A 15,976-nucleotide genomic window follows, 5' to 3' on the forward strand; every position below is an offset into this window, starting at 1 on the left:
CAGCAGCCAAACGCTGCCGAGGCGTAATGGGATGCGGCCGGGGCTGGGGACGGGCTGGGGATGGCTCTGAGGATGGGACGGGTCCGAGGAGCCGCACTGCAGGATGCTCTGCAGATTCATTGGCAGCCCTGACCTTCCCTGCTGCTCTGTGCCCTGGGGTGCAGTGGGACATGGTGACATCGGGATGCACAGCGGGTGTTGAGAAGGACGGGTGCCATCAGGGAGCACGGTGTGCCGGCCATAGGGGTGAGACCCCTCCTCAGCCCCACAGCTGATGCTCACTCAGGGCCCAATGTCCTGACCCAAAGGACTCCCCCCATGTGCCTGCTGCCATAGTGGCCACATGTGCCAGCAAAGCTCCGGCTGGGGACCTGCCTGGATAACACAGGAGCTGCCCTGAGGCACAGGTTCCATTCTCCCAACACGCAGGGACGGTGCTTTGGGGACCACACTTGGCTGCCCAGCCTGGATGCTGCGCCGTGCCTCAGTTTCCCCATTTGGATCACAAAGGCTTCAGGAGCGGCTGTGACCCGTGTCAAAGCCCAGCCCTGGGATGCACTGTGCCACCCAACTGCAGCCCTGGGGACCATCCCCTAGGAACCGGGATGGGTGTTGGATGGGGAAGAGGGGCTGTGGGGGACACCCACTTGGGGTGGAGCCGTTTGGAGCAGCGGGGTCTTCTCTGCGGGGTCTGAAAGGGAAGCAAAGAGGGCAGGCAGCCCCGTACCTCTCTCACGGACGAAATAGGCCAAGTAGAGGTCGAGCTCTTTGACGGAGACGCTGATGTGGTGGGGCTGGATGCAGAGGATGGGGTTGGTGCACTGGCCCGCCTTGACCAGCCGCTCGCCGTCGGTGCTCTCCAGCGGGATCCCTTTGAACAGGATGACCATCACCAGGTCCAGCCTCCACACCTTGTCGGCCTGTCGCAGGCAGTCGATGCGGCGCATCTTGCCCTTCTGGTCGGGGTTGGAGAGGACGCAGCAGGACGGCTTCTTGCCGGTGATGGAGAGCACAAAGTCCTCGCGGCACTCGGGCCGGATGTCCTTGCGCAGCTTGGCCAGGAGGCGCGAGGCCCATTTCTGCTTCACCTCCGGCTTCTCGCCCAGCAGCTCGTCCTTCACCGCCCGCTCCTCGTCCTTCGTCATCCTCTTCTCGTGCTTCTTGAAGTACTTGCGCTTGCGGGCCTGCAGGTTGAACCAGGTGTAGGCGAAGGCCCGGACGTGGGGGAGCAGCGCCTCGATGAAGGGGTGGAACTCATCCTGTGGGGCACAGCGACAGCACGTCACCCCCACGGCCCCGCAACGCGGCCCCAAACCCAACCCCATCCACTTGGAGGGCCACGATGGCCCCTAAACCCGCCCCCGACCATGGGGGGGCCAGGCCCAGTGTCCCCAAACCCAACCTCATCTATTTGTAGGGCCCACAGCGGGGTCAGACCCACTGTCTCCAAACTCCCCTGTAGGACCCCAATGGGACAGAACTGGTGCCCCAAACCTAACCCCAGACACCTGTAAATGGAGCAGACCCGGTGTCCCCAGACCCACTCCTGGCCACCTGTAGAGCCCCACTGAGGACAGACCTGGCGTCCCAAACCCAACCCCAGCCACTTGTGGGGCCCCAGTGGGAACAAACTTAATGTCCCCAAACTCCTCCACGGCCACTTGTGGGGCCACACTGTGCCACATCCCCATCCAGCCAGCACCCAGATGGCAGGGATACGACACCGTGCCCAACACATGGACAGGGACCTCGGCACCACGGCGATGCCAAGGGGGGCACAGACATCACCCCCCGACCCCATAAATCCTTCCAGGCTGTGGTGGAGCCGCGGGGGCCGCCCCACACCTCCCACAGATGCGGAGCATCTCCCAGCAGCGGGGCTGCCATGCGCTGTGGGCACGGGGCGGGCACGGCGGGGCTCCCCCCGGCGCGAGGGAACTCCCCCCAGTTTGCCCCAGTTCTGGGCAGCCCGGCTGCTGGCGCGCGGCCCAGTGAGCAATGCGTGCTCTGACTGCCTTTTTCCATTTGGCTGCTGGACGAGTTCGTCCCCGAAAGAAAACAAGGAAAGTGCGTCCATCCCCATCCATCCCCATCCAGCCCCTTCCAGCCCATTCTCCCAGGTCGGAAAAATCCGTGCTTGGGTTTGCATTGGGAACGGCCCCCGCGCCCCAAATCCCAGCTGGGAGGTGGCAAAACGCGGCCACCAAACCCTCCACGATCCTCCTCCTCCTCCCCTGCTTTGCTTCCTTCCCTCCCGACTGCAGCGAGGAAAAGGCGACGCGGAGCGAAGGGTCTCAGTGCAGCGGGAGGAGCTGAGCCTCGGCCACCGCAGCCCTGTCCCCAAGCGACCTCACTGCTCCCTGCTCCAGCACGGGGCCCTCAGCCCCACAGCAGCCCCACAGCAGCCCCACATGGGCTCCACTGCCCCAGCACAGCCCCTGCTGTCCCTGACCCAGCACAGCCCACCAGCGCAGCCCCACCGACCCTAAGAATCCCCTGATGCACAAACTGCATTATTTGCCAGCACGACTCCACCCTGGAGGCTGATGGCTCCTAATCTGGATCCATTTCTTCCCCCTACTGACCCCAGCAGCATCACAACAGCTCTGGCCCTTCATACCCCACAAGGGATCCATCCTGCACATTGGATCCAGTTTGCCCATGGGATCGCATCCCGCCCATAGGATCCCATCCTACCCACGGGACTCCTCCTGCTCATAGGATCCATCCTGACCATGGGATTCCCATCCTGCTTACAGGATTCATCCTGCCCATAGAACCCCATCCTGCCCACAGGACCCATCCTGCCCATAGGACTCATCCTGCCCACAGGACTCATCCTGCCCATAGGACTCATCCTGCCCATGGACTCGATGTCCGCAGCCCCGCGTGGCCACAGGGTCTGGTTCCCTCCCCAGCAGCAGCCGCTAATTCAGTGCAGCTGGGCAAGGGCTGGGCATGTGTCTTAAATCAGGGAAGAAGGTCAAAGAAAAGTAAGACAGGAGCCGAAAAAAGAAGCAGCGAGTTCCAAAAACAAGACTTGGCCGGGGCGGTGGGCGGCTGATCTTCCTTGGTGGCCGGTTATCCAGGCAAGCCCTACAAATTGCTGCCATGCCCCGGCGCTGCCAACACCCCGGGCAGGGGCAGCCGGAGGGCGCTGGTGTCGTCCCACTGTGGCGGGGAGGGAGCGCTGTGAGCAGGGACAGGGGACACGGTGCCCTCCAGATGGCCCCGCTGCGGGGTGACGATCGCCAGCGGGGCCCCCCTCACCCCATAGGCACCATAGTGGGATTAGGGCGAGCCAGGAGCCGGACCCAAAGCCGATCAGCCCCGCGCCAACTTTCCCTCCCGCCCAGCTTATCCCGCTCGGGGATGCTGCACCGAGTTAAGCTGCTTTAGCGGGGCCAGGCGGGGGCACAGGGACAGCCGGGGGGACGCTGCGCCTGGGGGCAGCCAGGGCTCACTGCCATCCCGGCAGCGTCCCGCTGGCACCCGGCACGGTCCGGGCACACCGTGGTTGTGGTTCCCAGTTCCCCCTTGTTTGAGGCTGGGGACCCCCAGGGTCACCGCTCCACCCTAAAGCCGGCTGCTCGCAGAGCCGGCACGGGGCTGGTTAACTTTTTCCCCTGTTGTTTTTCATTTGCCGGGCTGGGAAGCAGAGACATGCTGCAATACCACAGACAAGGCTGTTCTCAGGGCATTTCCGGCCGGGAATCTGGCAGCAGAGCCTGTTCTTGGGGCCCTTCCAGCCCGGGCTTGTAAAGCCCCGCAACCCGGGGAGGAGCCGCCCACGTCGGGGTGCTGTTGGCACCGGGCTGCTGCTGGCACTGCCCCCCCCACTGCCCTTCCAAGCGGGGGAGCATTTGCTGGGAGGGGAAACTGAGGCACGGCAAACCTTGGCTCCATCCCAGCGCCCATCTGGGACGGATGGATGGATGCCCCGAGTGGTGCTGGGTGTGCCATGCGGGATTAGCAGCACAGCGAGGTGCCTTCCGCCCTGCAGACGGAGGGGGATGCACTGTGCCACCCAGGGATGCGTCACCCGGGGAGGGGGGGGCAGCCCTTTTTGCACATGGGAAGGGTGGGCAATTCCACGCTGTGTGCCAAGCACCGGGCATCACAGCACGGGGATCACAGGCACTGCGGGACGGGCACCAGAGCACCAGCACTACGGCACGAGTGGCACAGCACCGGCACCACGGCACAGGGATTACAGCATGTGCACCACAGCATGGGCACTACAGCATGGGCACTATGGCACCAGCACTACAGCACAGGCACCCCAGCATGGGCACCACGGCACGGGCACTTGGCACAGCTTCCACGGCACGACGGCATCACAGCAGGGCCATGCGAGGATCCCTCTCACGAGCACCTCGTCCAAACAGGTCGAGCTCTGTCAGCTCTGAATTTTCCAATGAAAAAAATCAAATAAAGAGGCACCCAAACCCCACATTTCCTCAGGAAATTCCTCAGCAGTTTTCACTGGGGGGGGGGGAGGATGGGATGGGATGGGATGGGATGGGATGGGATGGGATGGGATGGGATGGGATGGGACGGGACAGGATGGGACAGGACTGATGGTGACGGCGGGTCGCGCTCCCCACCAGCATCACGGATCCCGTTGCGGTGCGGGATGCACCACGCAGACCACACAGTGTTGGTGTTATTAAAGGATGCTCAGCCTCTCCGCCAGCCAACCACACACCTCACAAACGCTGCCGGTTCTGAGGCTGCCAGCTCCCCATCCCCGCGGCCGGACGAGCCCAGGCAGAGGCTGGCATGCTGCGCTCTGCACCGTGCCCTGCAGGAACCCGCTGCGTGCAGGGGGACGCGCCACGCTCCCCAGTCCCCCCATACCCCAACGCTGGCTGCCATGCAAACCCGTGCTGCAGAGGGGGAGACGCTCCCTGCGCTCGCCCCGCTGTTGGGTTCCCCACGAATGCACTGAGGCCTCGGGTAGCCGCTCATTAACTGTTCACAGCAACGGCGCTCGGCAATAAGTTAACCTGGTAATGAGACCTGTTGCCGAGACAGATGCAAATGATTTGAAAGTGCTCATTAGAGTGTATTGAAGGAAGGCACTTAGTCCCTGAAATGCACCCAACCTTTCTCGGGGCCGTCCCTGCAACATATTAGAGCCCATTTTACAATAATTGCTCCAGAGGAGGAAATCTATTTGGATTCATCATCAAGTATTTATTAATGAGAGCTTATTCATAATTTTTGCTGCTCTCCGGAACGGTGCAGCCGAGCTTCCCGGCCGGCTCTGCAGGTCCCAGCACAGGTGAGCGGCCGGGAGGGAAACTGAGGCCCACTGGGTGCTGCACAAAGCAATGCCCAAAGCACCTTCAGAGCCGAACCGGAGGAGAGGCAAAGGCTGCACGCGTTCGCCAAGGGGGGGCGGCGTGTGGGGAAGAACTGGATGCTCTGAGATGGCCCAGACGGGCTGGGGTTCCCGTGGGGTGCACCCCAAAATCAGCCCCAAAGGGGACGCAGGATGGGCGTGTGGTGCAAGCAGGGACGTGGGGCAGTGACGGACATGAGCAGTGCCACCCCGAGCCTGGAGACAAAGTGAACCCCTCGCTGCCACCCCAAGCAGGAGCTGGGACACAGAGCTCAGTGGGGACGGAATGCGCCGTGCCACCGCAGCCGGAGGTGCCCGGGGGCAGAACACGCTGTGACAGCCGCTGTGTCCCCATCTCTCCCTGCTTTGGGGTGGGGACGACCCGGCCCCGCGCTTGCAAAATGCTCACAGCCCACGCTGGGGCCACGGGAGGACATGGGGCCACCTCCCAGCAGCGTCCTGTGCCCGTGCGGAGCCCACTGACCCCATCCCTACAGCTGGTGGCACCGTGTAGGCACAGAGCAAAGGTGGGAGTGTGTCCACTGCGGGGTCGGGATGCAGCCCCCCATCCCAAGGGCAGGACGGGTCAGCCAGGATGGACACACGGACAAGGCACAATAAGTCAGCCCAAAACTCAGCAGCATCACGCAGACAGCAGCACAGAACCAGGCAGGGACACCGAGGATGGGATCCCACCGTCTCCACACCCCCGAACTCCAACCTGGTGTATGCTAACCCCAACACGTGCTAACCCCGTGACACCCCAGCACCCCATTCCCTAACCCCAAACGCCCCATTGCCTCCTTTGAAGCCTGTATCCCCCAGGGCTGCAGCAGCCCCCAGGGGTGCTGGTGCTCGCGCCTACGTGCCGGGGCGGGCGGCGATGCCGGTGCAGGTGCTGCAGGGCCGGGAGCTTCCCTGGGTCACGGGAGGCCGCGGCAGCAGCGAACTTGCCAGTTGCTTTGGAAAACAGCAGGAAGAAAAGCAGCTCTTTGCAGCCCCGGGCTCAGGTGCCAACGCTGCATGGATGTGCGCCAAGCGGAGCAGCCCCAGGTGTCCCCGTACCCCCAGGTGCCCCCAGCTGCCACCCCCGAGGGGTGAGGGAGCCAACAGCTCAGCCACAGCCCTGCCCCTAAGGATGAGGATGGGGAAACTGAGGCACGGCACCCGCCAGGGACTCGGAGTGGGGACACACCAAGGAACTGCGTCCCCACTACCACACCCCAAGAAGCTCCCGTGGCCGCCAGCTCTGCAGCCACGTGGCTTCCCAGCCAACCCCCCCCCCCACCACCACCACCCTCCCCAGAGCTGAGACGAAGGGAAATGTTTTCTGGAACTGGAAAAATAAAAAGGAGAAAAAAAAAAGAGGATTGCCAATGAGCCAACGAGCCTGCCAGCTCCTCCACCCGGCCTGCGTCAGCTGGGGCAGCGCCGGACCCCCCCGAGCCCCCCCAGGATGTGACATAAGGATGGTGGCTGCCTGCAGCCAGGCCGGCAGTGCTGCCTGCACACAGGGAAACTGAGGCAGGAGGGACTGAGGGCTGGCACCGGGAGCGCTGGCAGTGGTGCCCCCCCAGCATCCCCTGTGCCCCCCCGGGCAGCGTGGGGCTCTCAGCTCGGCTTTAGCCCCTGACGCAGGAGGTTTTATTTCCCTCCTGCTGTATTTTTAGCCCTGCTTGCTCCCTCCTGGCCTTTCCAAGGGGGATTAATTCCCTCCTCTCCCACACCGATAAAGGTACGGAGGTGCCAAAGGGGACCCCCAACCCCCCTCTATGGGTGCCCATATCGTGAGGGCTCTATACTCTCCAACACACAAAGCACCACACATCCAAAGGGGGCGCCCCCCCCAGCCCCCCTCAGCCCCAGCTCAACACCTGCCCCTCCCTGGGGTGCCCACAGTGCCCCCCCCCCATCAGACCCAGCCTCGTGCTGGCAACCTGTCACTGCTTAAAAATAACCCCGGCCTTTCGCGGCGCGGCCGGCGACCTCGCGGGAGGATTGGCCGCGGTGAAGAGTTCATGGCCCCCCCTCGACCCCCCCCTCGCAGCGCCTGTGTCCCATCTGGCCACGCTCAGCTCCAGCTCTGCGTGTCACGCCAAGGGTTGGGGACGCAGCCTTGCTCGGGGACAGGGCTGGGAGGGGCACAGAGGTGTGCAGAGATGGGGAAACTGAGGCAGCGCGCTCCGTAAAGTCGTCCCCAAAGGGGCAGAAGGCAGCAACGTGTCCTCATGTCCCAGCACACCGCTGTCACCACTAAGTGACACTGCCACACCGCGGTGCCAGCCTGCCCCGTGACGGGGCGTCCACGGGCCACCAGCACCGGGCTACTTGCCCAGCCTGGCCCCAGGCCATCACCTGCAGGAGTCCAAGGTCCCCGAGTGGGGCCAACGTCCCCGTCACCCACCGCGGTGCTCAAGGGAAGGAAACCCACGTGGGCTGGGTGTCCCCGAGCATCACGGCCCTGCCATGGGGTGAGGCAGCGCTGCCCCTGAGCGGGGCTTTGGGAAGCCCATGGTGATGGTTCCGCAGCGCTGCACCCCCCATCCCCAGCCTTCCCACTCCACCAGCGCAGGGCGAGGAACTCGCGAGCGCGTCCCGCTTTCCTCCGGCGGCACCTCAGGATGCGATGCAGTCATCGCTAATGCATCTGGACTCATTTATGGGGATGAGAAAATGTTTCCAGGTTTCCCACAAAGTCCCATTAAGATCCCAGTATGGCTCTCTATTTTTAGTGCCCCGCATCGACAACGCCTTTCTGAGCCACCCCGGCGCTCCGGCACCGCGGGGTACCCTCAGCGCCAGCACCCACTGCAGGGAGTGGGGCTGTGTATGGGGCCACGTATGGGGCCGTGGGGCTGCAGCCCCATCTCTGTACTCCCAGAGCAGCTGGGTGCAGAGCGCGGCCCCATCCTGCAAACCAACCTGGGTGCTGCCATGTCTGGCGCATGGGGTTTTGCACTGCACCCACGGGTGCACCCCTGCATCCCCTCATGCGTCTTTTGCTCAGGAGCATCTGCACAGCTAAACCTAGTGGGAAACAGATGGAGAAAGGTGCTCTGCACTGGGGCTGGGGGTGCGGCCTCCATGCACACCCACGGGTGCAGGACCCCCAGAAGCACTGAGTTCCTCACTGCTCTCCCCATTTTGGGGAGCTGCTGGCAGAACCAAAGCGACGCAGCAGCGCTGCACACATCCAGGGCTGAGGGCTATCTATCTATAGCCATGACCTCAGCGGGAGCCCTGCTCCTTCCCTTATGGGTCCGGCACAACCCAGACCTGCTAAAGAGATTACGCCGCCGCAGCGCTGAGCTTTTATCCCTCTCCACACTCACTGCAGCGCCGGGTTTCGCTTTCAAAGGCCGCACACACACAGGGGACCCTTCCCAACAGCGGAGCTGCACAGGGCTGCAAGGCGCTGGGTGACCCCGGGACACCCCGCAGCCAAAACGTGCTGCTCGGGGGTAGCCGAGCAGAGGGGAATTTCCCCATCTTTTTTCCCCCCTTTCTTTTCTTCCACCCGACCACGACTCGCTCCTCGCCTCGTGCAATTAAGAGAAATTTGTTTAACAAACTCTCCGGGAAGGCGGCGTGGCGGCGTGCTGCCAGCAGCTCTGCTCACACAGGCCCAGCTCTCAATGCCCCAGAGACTTTGATCCAAAAAAGTCAGGAGAGGAAGAGCAGCGATGGACGCCCCTTCGGCCGCAGCGCTTTAAGGCGAGCACGGCCGGGCACCGTGGGGACACGGCAGTGGCACAGGGATGGCCACGGCGGTGCACGTGCACACCCACACGCACCCACACACTTCCAGCATCCGCGCTGCCTCCCGGCTTCTCCTCCTCCTGCGATGCCATTTCCATCCAAAAGCCTTTACTCTGCACTTTTTCCCCTCATTGGTATTCACGCCGTGCGCCCGCCCGTCCTGGCACACAGGTTACCCAAGGAGATTTCGTGGCTCTCCTTACGCTGCTCACCATCTCACTTTGCCCAAAGCACGGGGGGCTGCAGGGACACCCTGCCAACACAGGGACAGAGCCTGGGGGGTTTGGGGTACCCCAAAAGGGAGCCCCCGGCGCAGGGAGCGGAGCCTCTCGGTTCGGGGAAGAAAGGAAACGGCTGGGTGGAAAATCAACATTTCTCTCCCTCTTTCTTTCTCTCTCTCTCTCTTTTTTTTCCTTTGAAAGTAAAAATATTTCTTGGGTTTTGGTGATCAGAAACATGTTGGGGGTTTTTTTTGGACGGCGGCCGCTCGAATCGCGTTTTCTCGGCACAGAGGGGCCCTTTGCAAGGAGAGCAGAAATCGTCTTAAAAAAGGCACACGATACGAGCCCCCTTTTCCCACAAAACAATAGGAAACCCCCAGAAAGCCGAGGGGTCGTTGGGGCGGCTGGGTGAGGCTCCTCGGCCAGGAGGGGAACGGGCAGCTGGGAGCTGGGGATTGTGCCCAACATGCCGACGATGGGTGGCTGCTGGCAGGTGACGGGAGGATTAATGCGCTTTGAAAGCAGCGGCGAGTTAACCGAGAAATCAATCCTTGGCACGGCCCGCCCTGTGCTCCCCGCACCTGGGCAGCGGGATCCTTTCCCAGCTCCTCGCCAGGACTCGGGAAGCACAGGGGCTTGGCGGCAGTGCAGGGCGCTGGGTGCCGGCCAAGCTGGCACGGCGCGGCGCGGCCGCGGGGGATGCCTGCCCGGGGCCGACGTGACGGATGGCGAGGCGGCCGTGTGCCCGCTGCAAGCTGGGACCCGGCAGCGGGATGCCCGCGGGGAGCCCCATAGATCCAGCCTCCATCCTGTCCCCCCCCACAAGGGCTCAGTCTTTTTCCTGGTGCTAATTCAGAGCATACAAACTGAACGCCGGTACGGCACCTCCGCCCCACTGCCATTGCACACACTCGGTCTCGGGTTCCCCTCTGGGATGTCACCCAGCACTGGTGATGCCATGCGGTGCTTGGCCCTACCCAGCAAAACTGAGGCACCAACACGTCTGTGGAGCACACAGCTCTGATGCGGGAGAAACCCCCGACCCGTGGCTCCCCTGTATTAAACTGCACCAACACGCTGCTCACAGACCCAGGTTCATGCCCACGGCCCTCAGCCTGGCTGCAGGGATGGGGCACACGTGCCCCTCTGATCCCAAGCACTCAGATTCATGGCCATAGCCAACAACACATCTGTTCTTCCCACAGCACCGACACCACCACCTTCCCCATGGCTCTGCACCAAGCACTGCAGGCCTGGCACTGGGCACAGTGAACAGGCTGGGCACACCACCCTCAGTGCCACCACCACCATCCAGGCAGGGGACATTGTGCTCCACTCTGTGCCCATGTGCACGACACCCTGCAAGCCACACATCAATGCTAAATGCTGCATAGCACACAGGGGTGGGTGCCCATTTAATTCATAGCACTAGGCAGCCAGGGGTGCTCCTTTATGGCTGCAGAATCACACTGGGGCTGCACCAGAAGGAACAAGGCCACGGTGCAGGGAGAAAAAGCCCTGGGGTGGAGGACGAGGGCGTCCCTTCTGGGCAGCCCAGCACGGGGAGGGGAAAGGCAAAGCACGGAGCGATTCCCTGCTCACATCCAGCTTTGTTCATCGCAGCTCCCTGCACACTTTGGGCTCCTGGAGGGGGAGAAGGGAGGGAGAATTATGGCCGGGCAGCGCGGCAGCAAATTTATGGTGCACAGCCCAAGTTCAAGGTGATGCCGCAGAGCTGAGGGCCTCATCCTGCCCTGACGAGCGCTCCTGTCCATAAATCGCATGCAAAAAAAGGATCTATTTTTATCTATTTAAAATTAGAGCGGGCAGAAGCAGCGAGGTTCCGGGCACGGCGGGCACGGCGCGGGGAAAGCCAGGCGCTCCCGAAGGTTGCACTTAAAGAACAGCCCCATTGTTTTTCCCAAACAATGCTCAGCAGATGGGAGAATTGAAAGTGTGTTGCAACCTTCCCTCTCTCTCTTCCCCCCCCCCCCCCTCCATTCCCGAGCAGCTCCGATGCTTTGGCAGCTGATCTGAGCTCCCGGCTGGAAACCAGTAAACCAGTTTGCCGCAGCTACTGGTGGAGGGGCGAGGCGCCGGCTGCACCACGCTCCCATCCCCAAAGCCCACAAACAGAGTCACCCTCGCCCCAAGGAGGTTTCCAATGGGACCTGCAGGTGCTCAGGTGGCCACATGCTCAAGCAGGCGGTGGTGGCACCGCTCATGATCCCGCTGTGCCACGGGGACGGCCCCACGGGCACACAAGGCCACAAGGAAAGGCCACGTGGCCACGGCACTTATCACGGCACCGCGCCGTGCAGCAATGCGTCCCCAGTGCTGAGGGTGGCACCTGGTGTGGGGACCACCAATGTCCCTACAGTACCGACATCCCCAGATCTGAGCCCGGTGCACGGCCCCAGTCCTGAGATCACAGCCCTGCAAGGACACATCTGTGCCAAACGTGGCACTGGGGTACGGCTGAGGGGGGAGGGTGGCAGGGTGAGCTGCCCGTGTTGCACCCCGCTGCTCCCCATCAGCTCCTGCCCACACTGCAGAGTGCTGGGGGTCAGGATCCCAATGGGGGGGGGACACAACTGGGCTCTGGGATCGCACAGCAAGATAGGAAAATGTTGCAGCCATATGTCCAGATCTCCCGAAAACCTGGGAAAATCCCCCCCTGGTGCCCACCCCGTGCTGGGGATCATGGGGACGGCGATAGTTGTGCAGCGCTGGGACTACTTCGGGGTGCCAACAGCCGGACCCCCCCCTCGCGCACAGCCCTTGGCCGTGATGCTGGTGCTGCTTCCCTGCTAATCTGGGCAGCTCCGTCTTGATTTCCTGCCCGGTCCCTGAGAGGGGACAGAGGTGAGCAGGGGGAAGGGGAGGAAGTCCCTAAGCAGGGACAGACAGCTGAGCGGGGCACAATGTCACCCTCCTGCCGCAGCCCGGGCCAGCAGCGCGTCACGGCCGCCACCAATGCCAGGGTTATTTTGGTGCCACGGGGCTGGGGATGGGACGGAGCTGCCCCTGCAGGGCTGAGAGCGGCCACCGTGGGCTGGAGGGACGCGGGGACACGGGAGGATGGCGGCGGCAGCTGGAGGAGATGCACGAAGCCGAGGGCAGGGCGGGTCCCGCGCACGTTCCAATGTATCCACATCACCATCCGCAGCTCCCGAGTCCCGCCACGCGAGTGGGATGGGATTGGCGCGGCTGTGCTGCACAGAAGGGTCCGGCGGGCACCGAGCCCATCTGGGCCCAGATCGGGCAGAGGATCCGATAGGAGAAAGGGGAGCTGCAGCCCATCTGGGTTGGAAATCTGCCCCATTTTGAGATGGGAATGGCACCGTTTGGGGAGAGAAAGTCCATGTGCTGCCCACATTGCTGAGCGCTGCCCCAACGCAAAGCACGGACAGAACCCGGAGTGGGGATGGCAGGGGGAAGGAGAAAAGAGAAAGGGAAGAAAAGGGGTGAGAAATGGAAAGAGAGAAGAGAGTAAAGGGAAGAGAAGAGAGTAAAGGGAAGAGAAGAGAGTAAAGGGAAGAGAAGAGAGAAAAGGGAAAAGAAGAGAGAAAAGGGAAAAGAAGAGAGAAAAGTGAAGGTGTTCGAAAAGAAAAAGAGAGGAGAGAGAAGAGGGAAAATATTGAGAAAGGAGATGAGTGGGGGAAAAAAGAGGAAAGAATGAAAGAATAAAAGGAGGGAAAAGAAAATGTGGGAAAAAGAGGGAAAAGAAAGAGAGGAAAGGAAATAAAGGGGGAGAAAAATGATATAGAAAAGAGAGAAGATAACAGAAAAGGGAGGGAAAAGGAGAAAGAAAGACGAAAGAAAGAAAATAAAGGGGAAATAAAGAGAAAGGAAAATAAATGGGAAAGAAATAAAATTAAACAAAAAGAAAGGAGGGAATTATGAGAATATGGGAAAGGGAAGGAAAAAGGAAAAGAGAGAAAAGAAAATAAAGGGGAAAAAAAAGGGGGAAAGAGTCAGAGGGAAAGAGAAATGAAAAGAACACGGAGCAGGAAAAAGAACGGAAAGGAAAGGAAGGAAAATAAAAAGAAATAAAATAAAAATATATATTTAAAAAAAAAAACAGCCAAAAGAAAAGGAAACAATAAGAACAGAGGGAAGAAAAAAAGAGGGTTTGAGGCCTGAGCTGCACCAAGTGGAGCCCGGAGCGTCGTCAGCGGGGTCACCCGCACAGCCCCAGCCCTGCCCACCCGTGCCATACCATGTCCATATTAACTATGCCATACCATGTCCATATTAATTATGCCATACCATGTCCATATTATACCATACCCGTGTCCATACTATGCCATGCTGTGCCCACGTCCATGCCGTGCCCACACCGCGCTGTGCCGTTCCCATGCCGTGCCCGCACCCTGCAGCCCCGTGGCTTCTCCCCGCCATGGCACGTGTGCTGCGGCGATGCACGGCCTGGGGCACGACATGGAGAGGCTCCTTCCCACCCCCCCCATAGGGAATGCAGGCCTTGGGGGGTCACCCCTTATGAACTGCACTCTGTCTGTGGAGCCCCCCCTGCCCCCCATAAGGCGCAGGCCCTGCGGTGAGGCCTGCTCCCGTTAGACCCCGTGGCGCCCGGGTGGGCCTGCTAGGCCCGATGTGGGGGGGTGACCCCAAAGCGTGGGCAGGAGGTTGTGCCAACGGTACCCCCTATAAAAACACCCCCCTAAAACGCACCAAGCTGACAAAGAACCCCGAAAGGCCCCCGAAAAAACACAAAGCCCCCCCACAAAAGAAACCCAAAGGCCTCAGCGAACCCCAAAGGCCTGGCGGGGTGGGAGCGTGGCACAAGGCCGGAGCCCGCGGGCGGCCGCCAGCAGGGAAGAGGTTACGGCAGCTCCGCAATTAAATAAATAGCATTAAATAAATAAGGACGGAGCAAAGGCAGAATGGCGGCCGCTCCCCCCCCCCCCACCTCTGATATGAGGGTTGGGGGGGGACGGAGGGGGGGGTTCATTTTGGGGAGCCCCCCGCTCGCCAGGCCCCGCCATGTCCGCCCCTCAAGCAGGCCACGTTGGTAGCACCCGAGCTGCCACCGGTGTCCCCATGCACGGTCACGGTCACCACCAGACACACAGGGTGTCCCTAAATGGGGGGGGGGTACAGCAGGGACCCCCTGATTCCACCCCACGCAGCTCAGCAGCTGCACGGCGCAGCCATCCCAGAACTCAGAGCACTCCGAACCAAACGCTGTGACACCCCAGGTCGCTGTGCCCCCCCCCCATTTCCTTCTGCACCCCACATATCCCTGTGCCCCCCCCTCATTTCCCCACGCCCCCCATAGCTCTCTGTACCCCCCATTCCTCCCTATGCCGCCCCTTCCTTCTGCCCTGCAAACATGTGCGGCCACGCTGCGCTCAGTGCGGGAGGGGGGGGGGGAAGGAAAACAACTTTCCTGGTGCAGGAGAGCCGCAGCCCCCCACCCTCCCTGCACCCCCCCACGGCGTCCCCAATAAAACCCCAAACCCCGCCGGCGTCCCCACCGTCCCCACGCACAACACGAGCAAACCGCAGCACAACCACCAACCCCCCCCCCGAGCACCGAGAGGCAGCAAAACCTCCTAAAACACCCTAAATAAAACCCCCAAAACAAGCAGTTTTTGTGCGGGGGGGGGGTCAGAAAGCGACAGCAAAACGCGGTTCTCCCTGCACGGCACAACCCGCCCTACGGCTGTTATTATTTTTATCGCGGGGGGGGGGGGAGGCTTGTTGGGGGGGGGGGGAGAAATGATTACTTCGATATTATCCTATAGATCTGAGCGAGGGGTAGAAGAGCCTTTGGATTGTGGGGTGGGGGGGGGGGTAGGAATAAGGGAGGGTTGGTGGTGGTTTGATGGGGAGGGGGGGGGGGTTACCTGGGTCAGGCAGAGAGGAGACGAATACATCCCGAGCGGCGCTGGGAAAGTGGCTAATTGCGGAGCTGAGACTCGAGGCGTAAAAGTTACTGAGTCATTTCGGAGGCTGGAGCAGTCCGCGCGTTCTTTCTCTCCGGCGAAGCTCTGCGGGGCCCGGGGGGGGGGGCAAGGGAGCAAGGGGGGGGGGGGGGGGCGGCCCCGAGCAAAGGGAGGGGGGGTGAGGGGGGGAATGCGAAGGGTCCGAGTGGCAATAATGATAGTGATAATAATTAATAAGAGGAATGCGAAAGGAATTCAGAGATGGGAATACATGGAAAAGTGGTGGTGGGTGCGAAAGGGGGGGGGGGAAATGAGGGGGAAAAGAATGGAAAATGGGAAAGGAAAAGGGGGGGGGGAGAGAAAGGGAGAGTGAAAAAATAAAAGGGGGAAAAACGGGAAAAAAAAGGCGAAGAAAAAACTGGGAAAGTGGAGAAGGAAAATGGAAGGGTGAAAAATAAACGGGGGGGGGGGGGTTGGAATGGGGGGGGGGGGGGGGAAAGCGGTGTTCAAATAAAGAGCGGGGAGCGGAGCAGCCGGGAGGCGAAGTTGCGAATGGGAGGGCAGGAAATCTAGAAATCTAAAGTGGAAAAACGCAGCTTTTTTTTTGGCTTTTTTTTCCCTTTTTTTTTTTTCCCCTTTTTTCTTTCTTTTTTTTTTCTCCTTTTCTTTCTGGTCCGTTCGCTGTTGGGGCTGCGCTGCCGGCCGGGCCCGTTTTAGTGGTGTTGGTTTGTTTGTTA

At 61.3% G+C, this 15,976-nt stretch overlaps 3 protein-coding genes across 6 annotated transcripts in view; all 3 read right to left on the reverse strand.

Moving 5' to 3' along the window:
* The window catches only part of NFIC (nuclear factor I C), a 31,503-nt gene extending 16,138 nt beyond the window's left edge, over positions 1–15,365 (reverse strand). For all 3 annotated transcript variants that reach the window (XM_072357339.1, XM_072357340.1, XM_072357338.1), the window contains exons 1-2: positions 15,201–15,365; positions 728–1,259 (exon numbers count right to left, since the gene is read on the reverse strand). In XM_072357339.1, the coding sequence (XP_072213440.1) occupies positions 728–1,259; positions 15,201–15,230 (562 nt within the window). In that variant the 5' untranslated portion in view covers positions 15,231–15,365. The remainder of the gene's footprint in view (positions 1–727; positions 1,260–15,200) is intronic.
* The window catches only part of DOHH (deoxyhypusine hydroxylase), a 39,236-nt gene that overhangs the window by 22,105 nt on the left and 1,155 nt on the right, over positions 1–15,976 (reverse strand). The window lies entirely within an intron of this gene.
* Positions 1,283–2,112, reverse strand: LOC140262903 (uncharacterized). Its single transcript, XM_072357583.1, is given in 4 exon segments — positions 1,283–1,515; positions 1,518–1,632; positions 1,635–1,724; positions 1,726–2,112. Coding segments are annotated over 4 exon segments (825 nt in total).

Source organism: Excalfactoria chinensis, chromosome 26, assembly GCF_039878825.1.
Source record: "Excalfactoria chinensis isolate bCotChi1 chromosome 26, bCotChi1.hap2, whole genome shotgun sequence".
Taxonomy (NCBI): domain Eukaryota; kingdom Metazoa; phylum Chordata; class Aves; order Galliformes; family Phasianidae; genus Excalfactoria; species Excalfactoria chinensis.